The 24833-nt window shown below is 41.4% G+C and overlaps 1 protein-coding gene across 2 annotated transcripts in view; it reads left to right on the top strand.

Moving 5' to 3' along the window:
* The first annotated feature begins 6484 nt into the window (after window positions 1-6484).
* Window positions 6485-24833, top strand: part of oprd1a (opioid receptor, delta 1a) — a 33264-nt gene continuing 14915 nt past the window's right edge. Inside the window, exons 1-2 of one of the 2 annotated variants that reach the window (XM_036562615.1) lie at window positions 6695-6726; window positions 20884-20886. In XM_036562615.1, coding sequence (XP_036418508.1) covers window positions 6710-6726; window positions 20884-20886 — 20 coding nt within the window. In that variant the 5' untranslated portion in view covers window positions 6695-6709. Of the gene's footprint in view, window positions 6727-20883; window positions 20887-24833 lie in introns of both variants that reach the window. The other variant, XM_036562614.1, reaches the window with a different exon arrangement.

Here is a 24833-nt window from a genome sequence, read left to right as displayed (position 1 = left end):
CGAGTCTTAAATAGTAACATCTAACTAATGTGTACGTTGCTTTATCATGATAACATGATCAGAACCGATCAGTAAACGCGCTGCCATGGAAACATGACTTAATATCCAGCTTAGAAGAGAACGATGTGTACAGTTAAACTGAATGAACTGATGATCTGCAGCCGCCGTGTTTATTCTTTAATATTTCACTGAGAAACCAAATACGCAGCTTTTAAACGCTGGTTTCTGATGATTAGAGCTGTGAGGGAAATCAGTTTTAGCTTAGACTCTTAAAAAGATTAAAGGTTCTTTAGGGGTTTCTTCTTCAGTAGAGTAAGTGATCCTATAGAACAATGAACACTTTGCATGATTTAAAGGTTCTTTGCATGGTGAAATGGTTCTTCAGATTGATGGAAAATGTACTGTAGATGGTTCTATATAGAAACCTTTTAAAAAGGGCTCTATGTAGCACCAAAAAGGGTTCTGCTTTTGTTACATTGTCCATCTTGTATCTTGTCCAGCTTCTAATTAGAACCATCTACAACACATTCTCCCTCAATCTGGAGAACCCTTTTACAATGCAATAACCCTTTAGGTTCTTTCAGAGTTCATGGTTCTGCACAGAAGCATGAACACTGAAAGGACCCTTTAGGAACCAAAAAAAAGTTTGATCCGTTTTGTGTTTTCTATGTGGTTCACCTGCAGAGGGGGGTGTAATGTTTAGCAGCTACTGAGCTCAGTGTTAAACTAGTCTGTAGTGCAGCTCGTTCTGATTTAGTGATGATAAACCTGAACTAGTAACACAGTAAAACTCGCCTACGTCTGAACTTACGCACAGCTGGAGCAGCTGGACACAGCACTGTTTACAGACAGATCAGTCTGACAGTGGAGACTGCATTCATCTCCAGACTCTCGCTGGGGCAGCAGTTCGTTTATTAAAGTCGTTTACAGAGATAAAGAGCTCGGCCTGGAGAATCACCTGTACACAGAGAGAGAGAGAGAGAGAGAGAGAGAGAGAGGACAGTGGGAGTGAACTGGAGGTGAGGTGAGAGATTTTACACCTGTCAGTGTTTGTGTGGGAGAGATGAGAGACAGTGGAGAGTGGGAGAGCTTTACATAACACACACAACAATAACGGTCCCTGTGATCGAGCTGCTTACAGTATATCAACACGTTATAATTTCAGACCCTGTAATTCGGCATTCATTACCATTATATAATGGTTTAATGATAGTTGATAATGATATAATAGTTACTTTTGCATTAAAATGTGCTGCCATTTGAACTATTAACCATTTAATCTGACATACACATAAATACTGCATGCTCTTCATATTAAATACACTGTAAAAATGTCAACCTATAAAAATGACTTTATGTGGTAACCAGTAAATTAACTACTTTTATTCAACCTAAATAAATACTTTGAATGAACGATTCTTTCGATTAGGTGCCATCCTGTATAAAAAAAAATAATGCGTGGCCACAACTTAGTAAGGCGTGGGAACGAGATCACGGCTTACTAAGTCATGGTTACGCATAAGAATCTCGTTCCCACGCTTTACTAAGTTGTGGCCACGCATTATTTGTTTTATACAGGATGTCATCATGAATGAGTGTCATTTTTTGAGTTGAATAAAATGAGCTTGTTACTGCATGAAGTCTTTTTTAGGTTGATCTGATGAGCCACGTTTTACAGTGTATGTTCTAGTTAAGTGTAATAAGTAATATAATGTGTCCTTATTAATGCATTTTCAAAGCACAACTTTGTCACAGGGGTCCAATTAATGATTATTGCTGGTCAGTAAGTATTTATATTAATGATTTCCTAAACATTAAGGGAAAGTTTATGCATCAAAAAGGTATTAAGGTCGTAAATAACGACTTAACTACTACTTAAGAATCACTTCTTCAAAGAACTAAATCATTAATAACTTTGTAGTTATATTTCATATTTAAATCAAAATACTTACATATTATTCACGCTTAGTAAACTGCAAATAAATACAAGTGAAACATTTTATTAACAAAAACATATCTATTGTATAAATATTAACAGCAGAGATCATGATTATGTTGTTACTTATACCTTACAGCATCTTTCATACACAATGCGGCTCCACGGTTTATTTAAATAAAACAATGAATCAGTGTAAAAACAGTGTATAACAAAAGCAATGCACAAAATTAACAGAACATGAAGCTTAATTAATAAAGGTAAAAAAGACACAAGGAAAAGAGGATCAACATAACAAGTAATCTAAATAATTAATGATAATTAATGCACTTTAAAACTAGTGATAGCGTCCTACTAATGGAAACAGGTTCCAGATATATAGGTTCTAACAGGAAGCTGCTTCACCAGGTTTTGGACAGTAAATAAAATGTCTATATTTGTGTTGTAGTCATGGCGACCCCTGGTTCCTATCACCACCACTGTAAAGACATCTGAACCATTTCACACCAAACCACTCTGAATCTCTCTGATTACATCTCAACAATGAAATTATGGAGGAAATTTTGAAAAGTCAGTTGAATTCCCCTTTAACAAAGAAGAGTGGAGCTTTCTGAATGTTTGATTTATTGTGTCAGTCTAGTTGATATAAGGATCTATGAAGTCTGAAGCTGTGATTGTTCGCTGAGTTAAACTGAGAAAAATGGTTTGAAATGGTTTTAATGCTTTAAGGCTCAGTGGGCAGTGAGTGGACTCTACAGCGTGGGCTGCTTTGTCGTCCAGTGATTTCTTTACTCTCTGCTCGTGTTCTTTTCACCTATACAGCCCTGTAGAAGCTTTGACCCCTAATGGCCTTTCCTGCGTTTTCAGCCTTTGGTGGAATCCTCCTGTCTGTAGCCTCATCAGCAGGAGAAATCTGCTCCTCTGTCGCTGCTGGTCCAGTGACAGAAGAACGATCGATGGTGTTTAATGAAGCTGAAGCTGCCTCAGGAGACGCTGCAGTGCAGCGAAGCAGAGCAGATCCATTCAGCTGCTTCACTGGAGAGACATTCATTCCTTAATGTCACAAAATAAACCATACAGGAGCAGAGAAATGACGAACCTGCGTATCACCGCTGACCAAAGAAACACATGGATCTCCGAAACGGTCACTTTACAGCAGAGGACAAAAACGCCCCTTCAGTGTAAGTTAATGTAAAGAGGTTTTGTTCCACGTCATTCTGAAGTGTTTGTGTTCGTCCAGCCATTCATGAAATCTTTACACAATGTAGAGGGCAGCTGTTCAAACGTTCACGTGATGTAGAAAATGAAAAATCTACAAAAATGGAGCTGTATGGTTTTTTGGGACAATGACAATGTAGACTGCAATAATACTAATAGAGTCACAGGTGAGGTGTAAAAAAGATTCTTAAAAAGAATTCAGATTCTCAAAAATACTCGATTTCAGATTCCAATTAATATTTCAATTCAAATTCTCAAAAAATCTCAAATTCTCAAAAAAGGTTTTTAAATTCTCAAAATACCTCAATCATGATGTCAGACTCAAGCCATTAGCAATTCTAATTTCAATACAAAAATCTGAATTTGTATGCTATTTTGAACCTGGACGCCACATGAACTTGAATTCTGAACTGAAATTGAATCTGACTAAGGTTTGCGAGAGATCAAAATATCTGAAACTGAATTTCATGTTTGATGATGTACAATTTCATGAAATTCAATTTGTAAAAAGAATTCAGTTTTTCTATTAATTCACATTTTCAGATTAACTTCCAAAATAGCATCCAGGCGTCTCACAGGCAAATCAGTCGAACAGATAGTGGCCGGGTTTTCATTCAGCTATTTCACTAATGTTAGAACAAAGTGTGAATTGAGCCGTGTTTCCATCCACTACAGCTACATGAAGTAACCTTAGATGTCGTAGTCTACCATGACTAGGGGCAGCGAAACGAGCAAGATGGAGAGATTTAAGCTGGTTTTTGCTTTAAGCAGAATCATCTTTACAACTGTCTTTTTTATGTCTGTGTTGTTTGCAGCTCAGAGTCGCCGGGCAGGACGAGCAGTGGCCACCTAATGAGGGCTGAAATCTCTGTGCCCCCCCAGTGATGCCCATCTCACATCTGGGAACGCAAACGCACCAGACAGAACTGGAGCTCATTGTGCAGAGACATTTTTCAGACTAGCTTTGATCAGCGTTTCAGTGTTGAAAGCAACCTTAGAAAAGCTCTGACCTTAGAAAAACTCTGACCTTAGAAAAACTGCGATCTGACCGTCTGTAGGGCCAGTCATTTCTTACTGATTGGTTTGTTACGTCATTTTTTATTCAAAAAAACTTTTTCCATCTTTCTTTTTCACATTTCAGCTTTGGTGATAGTCTTAACTTTTCCACCTCATCCTGGCAGAAAAATCTTTTTGTGATATTTGAGTGTTTTACACTGAAGTCTATTCTGTGCATTTTCAAAATTTGCAAATAATTGGTGGATGGAGAACCTGATACTGATGCAGCCTGTCTGTTGCTACAGACTGCTTGGGGGCAGTTGTGGGCTGGAGGGTAGGGAAGCAGCTCTGTGACCAGAAGGTTGCTGGTTTGATCCCCTGAGCCGACAGTATGTGCCTGAAGTGCCCTTGAGCAAGACACCCAACCCCCAACTGCTCCCCAGGCACCGTGTGTGTGTGTTCACCACTATGTGGTGTTTCACTGCACGGATGGGTTAAATGTAGAGGTGAAATTTCCCTGTTGTGGGACTAATAAGTCACTTAACTTAACAACCCCATCTGTTAGAGGAACAGGACCACCACAGGACCACCTCTGAGCAGATATTATGTGGGTGATGCTCCTCCAGCAGTGTTGCTGAGGTTTGCTGGAGCATCTACAAAATACAGTGATGCTACGTTTTACACTCATAACTGGTGTTAAAAAAACACTTTACCTGAAGAGATTCTGTGTTTGACTGCTTCTGCCTTTAGAGCCACGCAGCAGTCGCACGCCTCGTTTTAATCTCTTCGCTCCGGCGCACCAGTGGGGAGGACACCATGGGGCTGATGTTCATCTGCCAATCAGTGTGAATCACTGCCCGGCCAAGGGGGTCCCCACCCCAGGAGAAGAGGGTGGGTCCCACTTCAGTCCAGGGCTTTGTGGTTCTCGGGGTGAGGACTTTTGGTAAGGGGGGTAGTGTAGCATCTTTGATAAATGTTCTGGGTTATTGTTCTCCTGCAGTTATTCTCTGGGTTTATTCTGACAAAGACTCTTATTTGAAGGCGGGGCTAGCTTTCCTTCACTGCATTTGTTTGTTAGGGCAGCAAGAACTGTGTCAGTAGGGGCTGGAAGTGAGAGAGTGCAGGTGTGAGCTGAGTGTAGAGCGAGTTGTGAGCCTAAAGCCCTGCTGCCTGTACGGCTTAACACAGCACAATGACGCATCTGTCAGCTTTAACAGCAGCGAACGCTGCAATATAGTGAAACAATGACTCATCATTTCGAGACACTAAGTGTCTCGTCACTATTATATATAAGTTGTGGTGATGAAAACGTAAGGAAATATTTTTGAAATATAGCTTCCAGAAACAGAGAAGGAGTTGTGGTTGGTATAGTGTAGTGGGTAACACCTCTGCCCTCTACGCTGTAGACTGGGGTTCAGTCCCTGCCTGGGTAAACACCCACACTATACCAGTAAGAGTCCTTGGGCAAGACTCCTAACACCACCTTCGCCTACCTGTGTAAAAGGGTCACACTGTAAGTCTCTCTGGATTAGAGCGTCTGCCAAATGCCGTAAATGTAAAACAAAACAAAAATTAATGCTGCTATTAAGTCAGTCTTTCAAAGCAACGAGTCATCATTTCGAGCTGTTAAGTCAATATTTAGAAACAGTAATTTATTATTTTAAGAAACATTTACTATTTCTAGACATGACGTCATTATTACGAGAAAACAAGGCATCATTTTTGACACAGAAACAGAGGAGAAAAATAAAACAAAGCAAAGAAACCAAAGAACAGAGGCGATGCTTTCTGAGTGAAATGGGCTTCAGTGGAAGGACAGCAGTGTGTCAAAACACTGACTCAGCATTTCAAATGATTATAGATTATAGATTATAGATTATAGATGATTCTAGAGAAAATCTGAGACTCTGTGCTGAAATATGAAACTGCTTATAGGTAATAATTTGTTTATAATCAGTCATTTTTACAGGTCAGTGTTGATGAACTGAGTCAGTCGCTTCCACTGAGTTCTACAGCAGAACCGTGTGCACGCGCAGTTTCCAAGCCACCCAGCTCTCCAGCTCTGACGTCGTTTTTTTTCGCTTCACAGAAGAGCGGGGCAGTGAGGTGGGGGTGGGAGGGGTGGGGCGAAGGGGAGTGACCAGACCTTCTCGAAGAGCGCGAGGAGCGCGCGCACAGTAGACGCTCAGACCGTCCGCTCGGCAGTTGGGAGGCTCGTGCGCACCGCGTGTGGAGTTTTTAACCGGTGGGTTCGGCGCTGCGCGGCTGAGAGCGCGCGACTTGGGAACGTGCCCCCTTAACTTTTTCGAGCAGCGCAGCGCGCGAGCAGCGAGCATGGAGCCGTCCGCGGCGCCCGGAGCTGCCGAACTGGCCGACCTGTACTCCGTGATCCCGTTCAACGTCACCTTCCCGGACGACGTGATGGGCTTCGTGCCGGACGCGCGCAACTACACCGAGCAGAACCCGGTGAGGAGCCCCGCGGGGATCATCATCGCCATCTCCATCACCGCGCTCTACTCCGTCATCTGCGTGGTGGGACTCCTGGGCAACATCCTCGTGATGTACGGTGTGGTCAGGTACGCGCGCTCCACCTTCTTACAGGCGGCACTCCTAGAAGAGATGGTTCTTTAAAGGTTCTTTAGTAAAGGCAACGGATCTATTTAGAACCATGAGTTTTGTATTGAAATGTTTGCATGATGAAATGGTTCTTCAGATTGATGGAGATACAGCACCACAAAGGGTTCTTCTTCTGTTACAATGTGAATGACTTTGGTGCTACATAGAACCATTCTCCATCAATCCAAAGAACAATTTCACCTTGCAGAGAACCATTTAAGCATGAAATGGCTCTATAGAACCATTCCCTTACTGAAGAACCCTTGAGAACCATCCTTTTTAAAGAGTGTAGGTTGGGATTTTTCAACATTTCTGCTTAATTAACTGGTTAAGATGTAAACAGAGCCATTCAGAGTGGTTCAGAGTGGTTTGGTGTGAAACACTCTGTTCTAGATAAACTGACCGAGTCAGAACTGTTCACAGTGGTGGTGATAGGAACCAGACGTCCACCTCTAAAAGCTCCCTCACAGAAAGTTCCTACATGAAATGGTTATGAATTCACTGCCTGATGACTGAGACACTGTTTTATGATCGTTTAGAGAACTTAAACTCCATTCATGGTGGAGGGATACATGCAGGGCGCTGTGAGGCAAAATAGTCCCCAAAGAAAACTTATTATTTCAGAGTTTCCACTATTTTCCATCATCAACATTCCATATAAACTCAGAAGACTCGTGTAGGTTCACTGGTGGTTCTGGATAGTAAATAAAATGTCTATATCTGTGTTGTAGTCATGGCGACCCCTGGTTCCTATCACCACTACTGTAAAGAAACCTACATATTTTGAAAATTGGGTGGAGTTCCCCTTAAACCACTAGTGTGTATTTAGAAGTAAATGGGCAACATGAACATTTTACATTCTTGACATCATAACCATAGCAAAGCCCTTTGTGGTGCTATATAGATCCATATACAACATGTTCTCCACAATCTGAAGACCACCATGCAGAGAACATTTTAAGTATGCAAATGGCTCTTTAAGTGTTCATTGTTCAACATAGAACCATGGAGTTTGACCAGGGGCGCCCAAACATTTGCATCCGAATGTAAACAGCTGTCAGTTATTCAAAAGTAATTAAAACTAAAATACACATTTTGCATGTTTAATATGACACTTCTTTACCGGCTTATTATGAATTTATTTATTATTTATGCAACAATAGGTTTTACCAGCCCTCCTCATTTCTGCTTAATTATCATCACATTTATCATTATTAAAGCCTTTTGCATTAATATTCCTGCATATCAGATTAATAGTGGAGACATAATGGGAAAAGAGTTCAAATAGGCTGAATATACACAACACTACTCTTATTAACGGAATTGCTTGTTTTTGTGTGTTTATAATTACATATGAAGCAGTAGATATTGATGTGATTACACTAATTCACCTTATAGTTTTACATTTGACTTGTGTATGTTGACACTCTCAGACCAAATTTGCACCCCCACATTCATACATCAACCTTACCATCCGTCACCTACAGCGGAGAGGAGAAATGAGAGAGTGAATATCAGTCTGTGCTGTTAAAAATGGGCAGAACTTTCATTTCCTCTCAGAAAAGTAATGTTCTAGACTGTCACTGGGGTAGAACTTTTAGTTAGGGGAACATAAATATATTCTAATGCAATGATGTTTTTTTTTTTTTTAAGTTGCATCAACTCCAGACAAGGTTCGAGGTTTTAATGTTGGTAACAGTGTTTAATAGAAAAAGGTATCAGATCATCTGTATCATTAAAAGACATCTTACACAATACTATATACTGACTTCAGGACAAACTGAATGAGTAGATGGACGTGTTACAAGGTTTATATTTCTGTATCGGAGGCGTAACAATGTGTACACAGATCAGAGAACATCAGTGAGTTCATGGAGCTGAGCAGAGCGTCTAAATCACTCCATCACCTTCACACAGCCCTGCATTCCTCTGTTCCTGCATTACTCACCACACGTTTTATGTAAGACCTCACCAGACCAGAGCAGCTCTCCACATCGCTTAAATTCTCTCTGACGTGAGCCAGGAACGTTACCTCGCAGCGGTCTGTCAGCAAAAGAGAGACGTGTTAATGTTTCTAAAGTGCTGAGAGCACAGAGAACTGAACCATCAAACAGTCTAGTCTAAAAAATAACAGTGCCAAACAGGAGCTCTTTAAAAGGACCTGTATTGGAAGTGAGATGTGAGTGTGATGAACTTTTATAAAGCTGAAAAAAATTCTGCATTATATATCGTGAGGTATAAAAATGAAAAATTCCATGGCATCAAAAACAAAGGTTTTATATTAAATGAAAAGCTTTTGGATCCTCTCAAAATAGCTGCTGAGATTTATTTTCAGTTTTAACATCTTTGGACTAAATGAAAAAAAAACAAGAAAAGAAATGACACTAAAAATATGACATTTCAAAGTCCGTTTCTGCTACTACTGGCTTGGATTTGATGCTTGTTAATGTCTCCTTTAGAGGGCGGCGCTGAGCAACGTTTGTTTATTTGATGGTTGTTGATGACGCCTTTAGAGGGCGGCGCTGAGCGACGTTTGTTTATTTGATGGTTGTTGATGACGCCTTTAGAGGGCGGCGCTGAGCGACGTTTGTTTATTTGATGTCTGTTAATGACGCCTTTAGAGGGCGGCGCTGAAGGACGTTTCTTTATTTGATGTTCGTTAATATCGCCTTTAGAGGGCGGCGCTGAGCGACGTTTGTTTATTTGATGTTTGTTAATGACGTCTTTAGAGGGCGGCGCTGAGCGACGTTTGTGTATTTGATGTTTGTTGATGACGCCTTTAGAGGGCGGCGCTGAGCGACGTTTGTTTATTTGATGTCTGTTAATGACGCCTTTAGAGGGCGGTGCTGAGCGACGTTTGTGTATTTGATGTTTGTTAATGACACCTTTAGAGGGCGGCGCTGAAGGACGTTTCTTTATTTGATGTTCAATAATATCGCCTTTAGAGGGCGGCGCTGAGAGACGTTTCTTTATTTGATGTTCGTTACTGATGTCTTTAGAGGGCGGCGCTGAGCGACGTTTGTTTGTATGATGTGTGTTAATGACGCCTTTAGAGGGCGGCGCTGGGCGACGTTTGTTTATATGATGTTCTTTAATGTCGCCTTTAGAGGGCGGCGCTGAGCGACGTTTGTGTATTTGATGGTTGTTAATGACGCCTTTAGAGGGCGGCGCTGAGTGACGTTTGTTTATTTGATGTTTGTTAATGACGTCTTTAGAGGGCGGCGCTGAGCGACGTTTGTTTATTTGATGGTTGTTAATGACGCCTTTAGAGGGCGGCGCTGAGCGACATTTGTGTATTTGATGTTCGTTAATGACGCCTTTAGAGGGCGGCACTGAGCAACGTTTGTTTATTTGATGTTCGTTAATGATGCCTTTAGAGGGCAGCGCTGAGCGACGTTTGTTTGTATGATGTTCGTTGATGATGCCTTTAGAGGGCGGCGCTGAGCAACGTTTCTTTATTTGATGTCTGTTAATGACGCCTTTAGAGGGCGGCTCTGAGCGACGTTTCTTTATTTGATGTTCGTTAATGATGCCTTTAGAGGGCGGCACTGAGCGACGTTTGTATGATGTTTGTTAATGATGCCTTTAGAGGGCGGCGCTGAGCAGCGTTTGTATGATGTTCGTTAATGATGCCTTTAGAGGGTGGCGCTGAGCGACGTTTGTTTATTTGATGTTCGTTAATGATGCCTTTAGAGGGCAGCGCTGAGTGACATACATTATTCCCATAAACAATCTGAAAGGTTCACTCGTCAGACCACAATACATGTTTCCACTGAGGATCTGTCCATTTCAGATGAGCTCAAGCCCAGAGAAGTAGGCAGTGTTTCTGGACATTGTTGATACATGACATTTACTGTACATAGTACAGCTTTAATTTTGTGGGTGCAGAGACGGACGGTGTTTATTGACATTCATTCATTCGTGTTATTCTGCACTGTAAAGGTTGAAACACCTAAAATCCTTGCAATCTTTTGTAGTTGCTTAAACTGTTGGATTATTTGCTGATGCAATTTAAAGCAAAGTGTTGAGCTTCGACCCATCCTCGCCTGTAAAGAGCTCGGCCTTTACTGGATGCTCCTTTTATAGTCAAGCATGATTACATCACCTGTTTAAGATGTTTTAGAAAGTTGTATGACATTCCTACAGTGTGTTGAAGACATTGGTTTTAGAAAGAGCGGATATTCACAAAAAACAATGAAACTGATAAGATATGAAAGTACAGGTCAAAGTGGAAATCACTGCTTTGGTTTTATTTTCATTTCACATACTTGTCCAACATGTTTGGAATCTGAGATTTGTAGAACATAAAATGAAAAAAATCCAAGATGACTCCTTTTTAAGTACAAGTCCATTCACACAGCGCCAAACTACATCATCCACTCTTCATGACTCACACTGCTTCCAATTCACACCTGAACCTCCTGCTTCTCCTACACGAGGACTCGTAATCAGAAGTGAATGACCTGTCCTTGACCACAGCTGTGACAGAGAGGGAGAATGAATTGGAGGCCTGAGGTGTAAACCGATAAAGCTCTGTAGGAGCTCTTTTCTCTTGTGTGTTAACAGAATTCATCACTCCTGAAAATAGAGGTTCCTAAAGGGTTCTTAGTTCGGATGCACGGCTCTAGGAAAATCATTTAAGGGGACACATTACAGGTGAATAGGGTAATTTTGAAAACAGTAGCTTTTCGCCATGAATATTTGCCAGTTTATTGATGTTCTCACAAGTATTTTTTGTGTTGGAAGTGTCTGTAATACGGCCCACAGTGTACCTTTGAGGTTCAGTGACTGGAACCATGCTGAGCCCTTTTTGGTACTTTCATCATAGAGAAGAACCATTGAACAATCTCTAAAAAGGCTCCTCGCGCAGATCATTCAAAACATATAAAAAAGAACCAAAAAAGAACCTGACAGACTTAGGGAACCAAAAGTGACTCCTCTGACACCTTAAGTTTAAAGGTGGTGGATCTTGGGCTTGGTGTGCTTGGCCTGGGCAGCAGCCTGAGAGAGGAGGTTCCTGCTGAGTAGGAAATTGGTGGGGATGGAGAGTCTGCACTACTGCACACCCTGCTGAGTGGAACATCAGGATGGGATTGACCTTGTTAATCTCAGGGTGGGTTCAGAAGATTATGGACTGGCGGCATTCAGCACTGACACCACATAAAGGGCAATATCTTCACCAGGGCTCTGGAAGCACACTGCAAAAAAGCCGTTCACAAAAACTAGAAAAAGTATGAGATATGAAACGTTTATATTAATAAAAGAGCCCAGAAACATGTACTTACTAAGGTTTCTTGAAATAATTAAGGCAAGGCAAGTTTATTTAATATTTATAGAGCTTCTTTTAGACACTGTGGTCAGTCAAAGTGCTTTGCAAATCATGAAATACAAAGAAAATTCAAATTAGAGTAGAAAATTAAAGTAGAAAATTAGATTAGAATTAAAACCACAGTTATACATGATTAAACAATAGGTTTTACATTAGAAGAATCATAAAAAATCAAATTAAAAATTATGATAATGGAGCGGTGTTAGAGGAGAAGGGCTAGAAACACTAACACTGTTTAAACTGAGCTGGGGGGTGGGGGGTGGGGGGGGGGCAGGATGTGTTCCTTCTATTACTGCTAGTGAGACTCTGGCAGCTGCATTCTGAATCAGCTGAAGCTGTTTGACTGTCTTTTTAGTCCAGTTAGGAGAGTTAGCAACATCGAGTTCTTAGCATGACCCTAAGTATCATAAAATTAGTAACGAAATATGTAAATGTAGCAAACATGAAAATACATGAAATAACAAAACATGAAATAAGCATCAAAGTTTATGTTAAAATGTGTGACTTAAAATGTTCCACTTCGGAACATCCCTGATCTTCTCTAAATGAATGAACTTGATGGATGGCTTGCATAAATTATGAGCGATAAAAGAGCAAAGCAGGATGAAAGGGTAATTTATTCAATGTGCGGACTGATGAATGACACCTATTTTTCAAAACTCCTGCATAATTGAGTGTGTGAGATGTAAAGAGGGCGATTCAGAGTTTAGTTATTAATCTCAGTGTTACTGAGCTCTGCTAAAGCCTGAGTAGACTGATAAATCAATGTGATCAGTTATTAATCTCAGTGTTACTGAGCTCTGCTAAAGCCTGAGTAGACTGATAAATCAATGTGATCGGTTATTAATCTCAGCGTTACTGAGCTCTGCTAAAGCTGCTAAACGCCCTGCATGTATCCCTCCACCATGAATGGAGTTCTCTAAACTACCATAAAACAGTGTCTCAGTCATCAGGCAGTGAATTCATAACCATTTACTGTAGGAACTTTCTGTGAGGGAGCTTTTAGAGGTGGACGTCTGGTTCCTATCACCACCACTGTGAACAGTTCTGAGTCACACCAACCACTCTGAACAACATTTAAACATTTAATTACACAGAAAGGCAGAAAAATCCCAACCTGCATTCTTAAAAAAAAGGGTTCTTCAAGGGTTCTTTAGTAAAGGCAATGGTTCTATTTAGTTCTGTATTGACTCCTTTGCATGCTTAAATGGTTCTTTGCATGGTGAAATCATTCTCAATCATTGATGGAGAATGTGCTGTATGTAGTTCTATGTAGCACCAAGAAAGGTTCTTCTATTGTGTAGCTTGGCATCATAAAAATAGACAAATCCTTTTATGGTGCTTTGTAAAATCATATACAGCACATTCTCCATCAATCTGACGGGCCATTTCACCATGCAAAGAACCATTTAGGCATGCAAATAGTTCTATATAGAGCCATGATCTTTACTAAAGAACCCTGGAAGAACCATCCTTAAGATGTAAGTGTTTATTTAAGATGATGTCCCTTGCTAAGGATTCATTTTTGCAGTGCAGGTTCTGAAATATGCGATACAGAGCTGAAGGTTCTGATAAGGTACGTGTACTAAAATTGGCCTCTGGTCAGTCGAGGTGAGCAGTAATATCTCGGTTTTCTTTCTCCCTGGATGGACGTTCTTCTTCAGAGATGCAAAGCCTAATTGGAGTGCATAGCTATGACTCGGAACACGACCTGGAGAACCGTGTCTCATTATACCGTGTAGTGCTGGATTTCCATGTTTTGTGGAAACATGTTTTTGCAGGATTAGGGCCAGAAGATTAAGCCTACATCCGTAAGACATGAATATGCAAAACACTTCTGAATGTAATTTATCTGACCAATGTCCTGCCGGTTCCGGGGGGTTTCTGGAAATGCTGTTCTGCTCCACATGAAACTCTGAGATCATTAACTAAAAGGCTAATCATCATCTGAGCACAGTGTAGTGATGAGTCAGGACATCCCTGCAGTACAATTAACCCTCTGAGCTCTGAGGTCATTCTCTCTCGATCTGTTCATCTCTTCTTAAACTCTCCTCTAAAGGCTCTTCATATATCATGATCCTCATATGTTTCATATCTAAATGCTCCGTTATCTTCATCACTACTTTCCAAAACCGCTGCAGCAGCTTCAGCAGCTGTAAACTCTCTGCACGCCGTTTCACATGAGTCTCCGATGTGGACTGAATGAAGAATGAAGGGTTTCCGGCGTGACGGTCAGTCCTTAGTGATTTCCTGAGTGTCCATTGGTCAGTTTCACACAGAATGTAGACGCGTTGACGATGTTGATGATTATTAAGAGCTTTTGGTGCCACAAAGGTTTTTTTGTGATGCTGTTGAAGAACCACTTTTAGTTCCCTGAAGAACCATGTTTGTAGAAGTAGCATGTGGAGAACCTTTTAAAATTTTTAGAACCTTCACTTATCAAAAAGTTTTTACACCAATTTAAGGGTTCTTCTTAGAACCTTTACATTTGTCACGCTCGCACAAAGTTCAGAGAACCTCCACGTAATGTAAAGGTTCTAGGAAGAATGCTTAAATTGGTGTAGAACTTTTACATTACTATAAGGTTATTTAAAAGGTTCTTCAAACTCACAAAACCTCTGTGTAATGTAAAGGTCAGATACCCCACATAAGTAAAGGTTCTAGGAAATAACCTTCACGTAATGTAAAGGTTTTAAGTTGGTATAGAATCATTACCTGAACGATATTTAAAAAGTTCTTCACACTCACAGAACCTCCATGTACTAGGAAGAATGCTTAAATTGGTATAGAACCTTTATGTTATGTTATGGTTATTTAAAAGGTTCTTAACACTCACACATCCCTCTTTTTAATAATGAAAAACAGACATTGTAATAATAATTAACCATTCTGCTCTCCACCATTCTGCTCTCTCTCTCCACCATTCTGCTCTCTCTCCTCCGTTCTGCTCTCTCTCTCCACCATTCTGCTCTCTCTCTCCACCATTCTGCTCTCTCTCCTCCGTTCTGCTCTCTCTCTCCACCGTTCTGCTCTCTTCTCCACCGTTCTGCTCTCTTCTCCACCGTTCTGTTCTCTCTCCTCCGTTCTTCTCTCATCTCCCTCTTCTTCAGAAAAAACGGCTCAGAAAATAGATTTTTTATTGCTGCAATTTCAGCAGCGCTGAGTTACTCTGAGCTGCGCTGCTCGACTCACCAGTAAATTGCTGTTTTGGTGCTTCTTCAAGTGTCACATTCAGACCAGCTCACAAACCACAACTGCAGGGCCAGAACCTACGCCGCGGCCTCAGACCCCGTTACCCAGGGGCCTCCAGCCAGGAGAGACACTAAACACACCCGCTGGGCCTGCACGCCCACGATGCATCGCATGATCAGCCAGAGCCCAGTCTGCCATCCGTCCAACACCAGAGGGTGAAGAAGTAGCTGCCCCCTCCCGACGAGAACGCTGGTATCTAAGGAGCTAAAATCTCAGAGCTTTGCTTTCATTCAGACAGCAGAGCTAAACTCACTACAACAGCAGAGAAAACTTACCTGGATGATCCCTCACTACAGCAAACAGACGCCAACATCACTGATACTGAGCGCTAATTGGTTAGCATTACTGCTACGGAGAGCTAATTGGTTAGCATTACTGATACTGAGAGCTGATTGGTTAACATTACTGATACTGAGAGCTGATTGGTTAGCATTACTGATAGTGAGAGCTAATTGGATAGCATTACTGATACTGAGTGCTGATTGGTTAGCATTACTGATACTGAGAGCTAATAGGTTAGCATTACTGATACTGAGAGCTGATTGGTTAACATTACTGATACTGAGCGCTGATTGGTTAGCATTACTGATACTGAGAGCTGATTGGTTAGCATTACTGATACTGAGAGCTGATTGGTTAACATTACTGCTACTAAGAGCTGATTGGTTAGCATTACTGCTACTGAGCGCTCATTGATTAGCATTACTGCTACAAAGAGCTGATTGGTTAGCATTACTGCTACTGAGCGCTGATTGATTAGCATTACTGCTACTGAGGGCTGATTGATTAGCATTACTGCTACTGAGCGCTGATTGATTAGCATTACTGCTGCTGAGTGCTGATTGGTTGGCGAGCAGACGTCATGAACGTATGTGTTAAACAAGGGCAAGTTTACATTCAAAGATATTCAGCGATATTCCAAACAGAATTCCCAAGATATTCCAAAAAAAATCCCAAGAATTATTTCCGCGTGGTTACAGCAGAAGAAACCCCTGGGCGATCATGTTTGGAACAGCTTTAGTTTTAGATTAGTATGTGTTAATTAACTGGAATTGAATTGTAATTTGCTGTACAGTATACGGTTGAAGCTCCTGTGAAGCCCCCACGTTAGTTATTTTAGTGAATTATTATGAAGCTCCTCTAATTGAGTGTTTATTCATTAATATTTAAAGCTTGTTTCAGTCTGAAACACCCCCATAACTGTGTAACGGCTGAATCGCGTGGTGTTAAAGTGGGTGTAAGTTCTGTCTGACAGTGTATCCATTAGCTTAAAAACAGAAGCACTGCTTAGGCTAAAACACATAGTGTAAGAAATTAGCGCTCAATTAGCATGTTCATTAAAGCTGAAATGAGTCCGTGCGAGAGCGCCTCGCCGCCGGAGGGGTAGAACAATTACTATCGTCATGACAACTACGCTGGCTCCTTTTATTTATGGAATATCTTGTGTTGAGGATCCACACATCCTGCTGACTTAAAGGGGAATTCCACACATTTCTATTATTACTGCTGGTTAAAAGGTCATTCTGAGTGGTTTGGTGTGAAATTCTGGAGTCAGAACTGTTCACAGTGGTGGTGATAGGAACCAGACGTCCACCTCTAAAAGCTCCCTCACAGAAAGTTCCTACATGAAATGGTTATGAATTCACTGCCTGATGACTGAGACACTGTTTTATGATAGTTTAGAGAACTTAAACTCCATTCATGGTGGAGGGATACATGCAGGGCGCTGTGAGGCAAAATAGTCCCCGAAGAAAACTGATTATTTCAGATTTTCCACTATTTTCCATCATCAACATTCCATATAAACTCAGAAGACTCGTGTAGGTTCACTGGTGGTTCTGGATAGTAAATAAAATGTCTATGTTTGTGTTGTAGTCATGGCGACCCCTGGTTCCCATCACCACCACTGTAAAGACATCTGAACCATTTCACCTTTAGTTCAAAAATAATGCTTAAAATGAGTAAAATGATCTGTCAGTGTAATTACACACTTTCACTAGACAAAAGTACTGAAAACAAGTAAAAAAGTCTTAAAATAAGTTAAATAATCATAATATTTTTACAATTACATAACAAGAAATATTATTATGCTGACAAGATTTCAGATGTGTCGACTTGCTAAGATCCCATTTGTTGCAGTGCTCAATACTTACAGTGTTTAAATGCAACATGCATGATGATGCTATTTAATAAAAAAGGACTTTTATTTCACAGAAGTTCTCTGAAGGTCCAGACGGCCCTGAGGGTCCCACACTGCTCTTTTTACTCAGTGTGGACCAAAAAGGGGCTTCCATCTGGCCCACAAATGGACATTTATTTATTTGTTGCTTTATTTATCTTCCACAGAGCTCTGTATTCAGGCTGATCTTAGAGTATGATCTCCTCCACTGCAGGCTCACTGCAAATTAGACAGGGGTCTTCACTGAGGGGGGCTCTTCTTTATCATCCCTCCGTCTGTGTAAATGAAGAGTCCTCAGGCTGATGAGGGAGCTTAGGCTGAGCCTGTCCCTCGCCACTTTAAAGCCTCTACAGAGAGCCCTGATCAACAGCTCTCACCATCCAGAAAATTAGACGCTCCGGAATGAGGAGCAGCTTCCTCCGCAGAGGATGATTGTGGTGCAGAAATGGATGGGAAGATAATTGAAGCGCATTCCAGTGCGTGAATGTGGCGTCACTGAGCTGCTGTAAGAAGGTTTCTACTGAAGTTCTGAAAGGGATCAAAAGGAAGTGAGTGAGGGGAGCGTGGGGTAATTGTGAGCGTGGGTGGAACACAGTTAGGGTGGATTGTTAAGCGTGTTGCTCAAAAGAAACAGTAATGAGGGTTTCAGTTAAAATAAAGCTGACTGAACGGTTCTTTACAGCTGTGACACTGAAGAACCGCTCTTGGCTCCCTAAAGGACCTTTTAATGGATGGTTCTGTAACCCTAGAGTGCACGGTGTTGCCTCAGGTTAACAAATCCATTTTCATGACAATGACACAAAAGTAATTACAGGGAAAGGGTTAATCATGAATTTTAATAAACCAATAAAAGGTATGTAATCATTCACCATATCTTAGAGGGCATTTTTAACAGTGACACCCGTTTCTGTGTGTTTCTGAATGAAGAAAAGACGTTTTGCATCCATCCAAAAGTATAATTCACATCTGTTGGAGTGTCATTATAATTCAGTATTGAATAAATGATCATAGGACAAATTGTTTAAATGTGTTTGTTGCCTAGGAGCAACACTGCACTGCAAAAATGGTCTCTTGGCTAGTAGAATCTCTCTTTTCATGAAATTATGTGTAAAACAAGGAGGTGAGTGAGGGGAGCGCGGGGTAATCGTGAGGGTGGAACACAGTTACAGTGACACTTTATTAACTATAGATAAAATGACTTAAAGATACAGGGCAGCTAAATCTGTGTTTACTGTCTAATTAAGTTAATCTTGCAGTAAACATGCAAGATGAGTCCACCCTCTGAATAACGTTCCACTGACCAATAAATGGCCGATATATTTCACCATATTTCTCTCCTCTCGATGTAAACTGGGACAGTGCTAATCTTGGGTGACGCTTCAGTAAGCATTCCCCTGACCAATCACAGGGCTGCACCTCTTGCCCCACCCACACAGAACAGCTTCATAGTCAGAGAAGCTTAGCGAGCTAAAGCTAACCCAGCACAACCAAAAGCTAGCGAGCTAAACCAGCTGACTGTAGCTGCCTGTTCACTCGTTTATCAACACCAGCGTTGTTCAGTCGTCCGTCTGTTTGTTCGTGACTTTGTTCGTCCAGTTAGCGTCACATAAAGGTGGATAATGATGTTAGTTCTGTATGAGGGCAGAGCAGGCTAGGAGTGTTGGGCATAGAGCTGTCAATCAACCTGTTCATCAGCCAAAACTAATAGTCTAAACTTAGAACTTTGAGTTTGTTGCACTTCTACAGTACGTTAACAGAACAGTAATCTGTGTTTTACGTTCTGTTAACTAATTATTTGAAGTTTAGTGAGCTCAGATTTTTAAATTGAAACAGTGAATCTTTTTTACAGCATATTTTTCATTTATTTAATGCATTTATTGAGGTAAATTAACACATTTATTGAGCTGATGTTGACTTCATTTTCACCAGCTTCCATAATTCATTCTCCATTTAAGGCGCCTCAGTATAACTGCAGCTCCATTTAAGGTGGAACAGAAAATTCAGATGAGATTCTGGTGAATAAGAAGATTCATCTTTATATCTGTGTATGAGTTTATTATTTAAGCGCTTTGGCAGTTTTGGTGCCACTTTTATTAGTTTTTATAAAATATTTCACACACTGGAATTGTAAGGGCCTGGCCGCCAGCAGAGGGCGACGGCGATGAGGGGCCCTAAGTTAAGGGAGCTCCAATTCATAGAAGCCCTCGGGCTGATTAGGCCCAACCTGGCACACCTATGGACTCCTCTACTTAAGGCTGTGGCAAACAGCAGCCCTTTGTCACACCTTTGTAGAGGGGTGACCGGTACGGTACTTAGCCCAGGTGGGTATTTAAACAAAAAGGAAAGGAAAAAGAAAAGAAAAGAGGGCTGGAAAAGGAGAAGAGAGAAATTGCCCCAAAACTACTTAAAAACCAAAAGAAGGCTTGAACTACAAACGGCTCCAAGCCATACTAAAGGTGTTTGTTCCTCAAAAAGCAAACAGGTGAAACATAAAGCTGATCTTCCTCTCAGAATCACAGAGGAAGTGGTTTTTGTTTTCTGATTATCTTTTATTTCACTTTTCTAGTTCAGCCTTTGAACACGCTGCTCTCAGCGCCCCCAATCAGTACATCGGCAGTTCGAGTCTGGCTCTGAGCCACCTCAACTCCAACGTGCACAATCACCAAATACACACTCCATCATCTCAGTAAATTCATTTAAGACCTTTTCTCACGGGTCTCTCCCGCCTCCCTGCCGTCCCGTAACTGGAATGTTCTGAACTCTGGAGATGTGCAGGTCATACTGATCCACCAATCAGCTGATCTTCTCCTCGTAGTGTTTCTGGAGACTCATCTAAAGTGTCCACATATCTGTCCATGTGTTTGTGGTCATTCTGGTCTGTGTTGTTGGTGTTTATCCTCCTGCAGGGCTGTATCTGCAGTAACGGTGATGAGACGAGCTCCATCAGAGCACAGAGTCACAGCTCACCCACCAACATGGAGACGGGGCTTCTTAATGAGGCAATACAGTACTATGAAATATGAAACTACTTAATTAATAAACAAAATTAGCATTAAGTGTTTCTATTTCACTGTCATTCGTCTTTTACGTTCCGTAAACCTCCAAGGTTATTAAGCCTAGTAGCCCCACTAATGACAGATCGCCCCCCCTTTAACATCTTAAATGTTCTTACGGGGGTGTTTTCCCCCGTTCTCCTCTAACAGACTCCAAACCGAAGCATGTTTAAGTGTTTTTATCTTCTAAGTAAAGAAACGTGCACTGAAAGGTTCCTGAGAGCAGCGGTGCAGTCTGAGAACCACTGCTTTAGGGAACCAGAAACCAGATACTTCTTTGTGGCACCTCTATTTTTTTAGAGAGCAGGTTCCACGTTTTCTCATCTGCAAGAAAAGCTGTGTGTTCTTTTAATGGTTCCTGAGGAAATAGAATGACAGCTCTAGTGTGGAGACTATTACAGGAGCTTGATTTGTTGCTGCAATTTTCTACCCATTTATTAAATTATTCATTCAGAGAGAAAATAAATCACTGTGTGAAGAAAAGAAAAACTATATGATTCGTTTCCACTGAATAACGCTTCACCGACAGGCTCAAATGGGTTTTTATAGAGAATGTTTAACTCTCAAGGTTTTGATTTTGTCAGAAATAATAGGGAATGATTTGAAAGCGGTGATGGAGATGCTGAAGATTTGAATGCAAAGAATAATAAAAAGAATAATTTATTTTTACATGATCAGTTTCCAACCTCCCTTTAGCTCTTAGTGTTAAACAGGCTGTTTTTGTTATTGTATCTTTAAGAATGAAATATGTAAATGAGCTCTGTTCTGATTGGCTGTCCTGTATTGTGTCTCATTGTGTAACGTGACAGAACCAGCCAGACACCCACGGTTAAAAACAAGAACTGAGGCTTCACTTGTAAATGGTTTGACAAGAATCGTAGTCAGTGAACAGGTCAAATCCAAAAAAGACAAAAGACAGAAGGACAAACATAACAAAGGCAACCAGATCCAAAAAGGCAAAGTCAGAAAATCCAAAAACAACGTCAAATAGAAGCAATACCTCGCAAAGTAACTACCCTAAAGCCTGGGCTCGTAAACTAAACCAAGACTGGTCACATGACAAACAGAGCAGGCGCAGTAGATCAGTATTCAGGTGATTGTGAACAGTGATTGGTGGATTCTGGGAAATGGAATTCTTGTATGTGTTGGAGCCGGAGGGATGCGTGACACGTTCTAAAAGCAGTTCAAGCTGAAACACTCCATTTAACATCAGAGTGAATGGGCAGGGCTAGACTGCTGTAGGCTGAATGGGCGGGGCTATGCTGAATGGGCGGGGCCAGGCTGCTGTATGCTGAATGGGCGGGGCTAGACTGAATGGGCGGGGCTATACTGAATGGGCGGGGCTAGACTGCTGAAGGCTGAATGGGTGTTACTAAAAGAGTGAAAGCATTTTATCTATCATTATAATAAACAGAATCCTTCAGAAAGCTCGTTTCTGAACCTCTTATCAAACAATAATTACAACAATCATAAACAACAATAAAAGACTTTTTATGGAGCACATTTCATGGGTAGCGGCTCAAAGAAAAGAACTTATATTTTTTAAAAATCTATATTTTGAATGTGTGTTAAAGTGACTGCCTAATAAACACTGAACTGAGTGTTTACTAAGATGTGTGTTTTGCCCATTTGCCTCAGACGACTCTGCTGCCGCCGTATCTCATGGCGAGATGATGAGGGATAGAATATGACATCTAATAGGATTCTCAGAAAATGAAATCTGACATCGTGTCCGTTAGGATATGATAATAAAATCTGATTTAATCCAGTCAGACTGGTACTGCACATATTTCAGCTTAGCACAAGCACATTTATCACTGCAGGACTCATAAACTGCTGAAGATCAAAGAACAAAGACTGTGATATGTGAAATATGACAATTGGCAATATGTTAGGATTGAGATATAATATTAAACTAAGTCCTCTTGTCATAGATGTGGAACATCATTATTGCACTGTGAACCTGAATTTGAAGTTCTTCAAATCAAAAGTCAGGCGTTTGTTGAACATGCAGGTTTAAGGTTAGTTACACAATCGCATTCAATTACTTAATCAAATTATTAAGCAGTTTAGCTCCATCATTCAGCTACAGCAGTTTAACTCCACCATCCAGTCTACAGCAGTTTAGCTCCATCATTCAGCTACAGCAGTTTAGCTCCACCATTCAGCTACAGCAGTTTAGCTCCATCATTCAGCTACAGCAGTTTAGCTCCACCATTCAGCTACAGCAGTTTAGCTCCATCATTCAGCTACAGCAGTTTAGCTCCATCATTCAGCTACAGCAGTTTAGCTCCACCATTCAGCTACAGCAGTTTAGCCCCACCATTCAGTCTACAGCAGTTTAGCTCCACCATTCAGCTACAGCAGTTTAGCTCCACCATTCAGCTACAGCAGTTTAGCTCCACCATTCAGCTACAGCAGTTTAGCTCCACCATTCAGCTACAGCAGTTTAGCTCCACCATTCAGTCTACAGCAGTTTAGCTCCACCATTCAGCTACAGCAGTTTAGCTCCACCATTCAGCTACAGCAGTTTAGCTCCACCCATTCAGCTACAGCAGTTTAGCTCCACCATTCAGCTACAGCAGTTTAGCTCCACCATTCAGCTACAGCAGTTTAGCTCCACCATTCAGTCTACAGCAGTTTAGCTCCACCATTCAGCTACAGCAGTTTAGCTCCACCATTCAGCTACAGCAGTTTAGCTCCACCCATTCAGCTACAGCAGTTTAGCTCCACCATCCAGTCTACAGCAGTTTAGCTCCACCCATTCACACTGAAATTCTAAGGAGGGTTTTTAGCCTAGACTGCTTTTTGAAAGAGGCACAGCCAGTCAGAACAGAGCTCATTTACATGTGTCAGTCTTAAAGGCACAGTAACAAAAACAGCCTGTTAAAATGAAATATAGAGAAAACTGAAAATGGTTATTCAGAGATGAACTATGACTTTTAAAAGCACACAGATGTCCTGAATGAACCTCACAGGGAAAAACAGAAATAATGCAGGATATGAGCTTTTTAAAGTATGACTCTATAAATTTGATTTAAAAAGCAAATCCGATTTGTCCAGCTGTGTAAACAGTAGTCTAGCCTGCAGGCTCTTCTCCACATGCTCCCTCACGGTTCTCCTCCTCCAGCTGATGGTGAGAGTGGAACCAATGTTGGGAAGATAATTGAACGCAGCAGGTCGGTCGGTTTCCATTTTACTGCTGAATTACAGCGCCTCTCGCTCTGTGGGCCTGTACGGAACAGTCCATGAAAATGGAACATCATTAATGTTCTGTCATGCACTCAGCATGAATCAGCGGGAAAGGAGGAGGGTATTTGTCCGGTTCCGTCCTGCAGTTCTGTTAAACAGAGGCTGAATCATGCGTCGAGGGCCGATTGTGCCTCAGAGTTCAGTCACAGTTTTACTAAGCAGACCGAACTGCGCAGTTGAACGTTTGTCTAGAACCGAGCTGAGTGAGATGGGAGAGGACAGAACTGGCACAAGCTGTATAACTGGCAGAGCACAGTGAGCAGCACTTCAAACCACCAATCTGCGCTTCATGCTCATGCTCAGAGTGCTGCCCGATTTTAAAGGGCCGTATCATGGAAAACTGAATTTTCCTTGCTTGTTTGACAGTCCATACATGGAAACTAACCCTCTGGAGTCCACAAACTCACATCAAATTCTCTGTTTCTCTATCTGTGTCTGTATCTTTGTGATGATCCAGCTCAGAAATCCAGTTCAGACACTTCCTGAATCTGTAGAGTCGCCCTTTCCATTCCATCTTATCACGAGATCATACGACACTCACATCCGGAGTTATGAGCCTATGAAGAGGGGCTGAGATACACGTCATCTGCCTCTCACCGTGTGGAGCTGGTGGATCGGTGTGTCCGTCTACATTCTGTGTGAAACTGACCAATGGACACTCAGGAAATCACTAAGCACTGACCATCACGCCAGAAACCCTTCATTCTTCATTCAGTCCACATCGGAGACTCATGTGAAACGGCGTGCAGAGAGTTTACAGCTGCTGAAGCTGCTGCAGCGGTTTTGGAAAGTAGTGATGAAGATAACGGAGCATTTAGATATGAAACACATGAGGATCATGTTATGCTTTTTGAAAAGGGTTCTGTGTTGCATCTAGAAGGGTTCCGCTATTGTTATGATGTCAAGCTTGTAACAACAGAAGAAGCCTTTTTGGTGCTGTATAGAACCATATACAGCACATTCTCCATTAATCTGAAGAACCATTTCACCATGCAAAGAACC

The sequence above is a fragment of the Colossoma macropomum genome, unplaced genomic scaffold, assembly GCF_904425465.1.
Source record: "Colossoma macropomum unplaced genomic scaffold, Colossoma_macropomum, whole genome shotgun sequence".
Taxonomy (NCBI): domain Eukaryota; kingdom Metazoa; phylum Chordata; class Actinopteri; order Characiformes; family Serrasalmidae; genus Colossoma; species Colossoma macropomum.
Note: the sequence above shows the minus strand (reverse complement) of the source record. Positions and strands in the feature narration are given on the sequence as shown.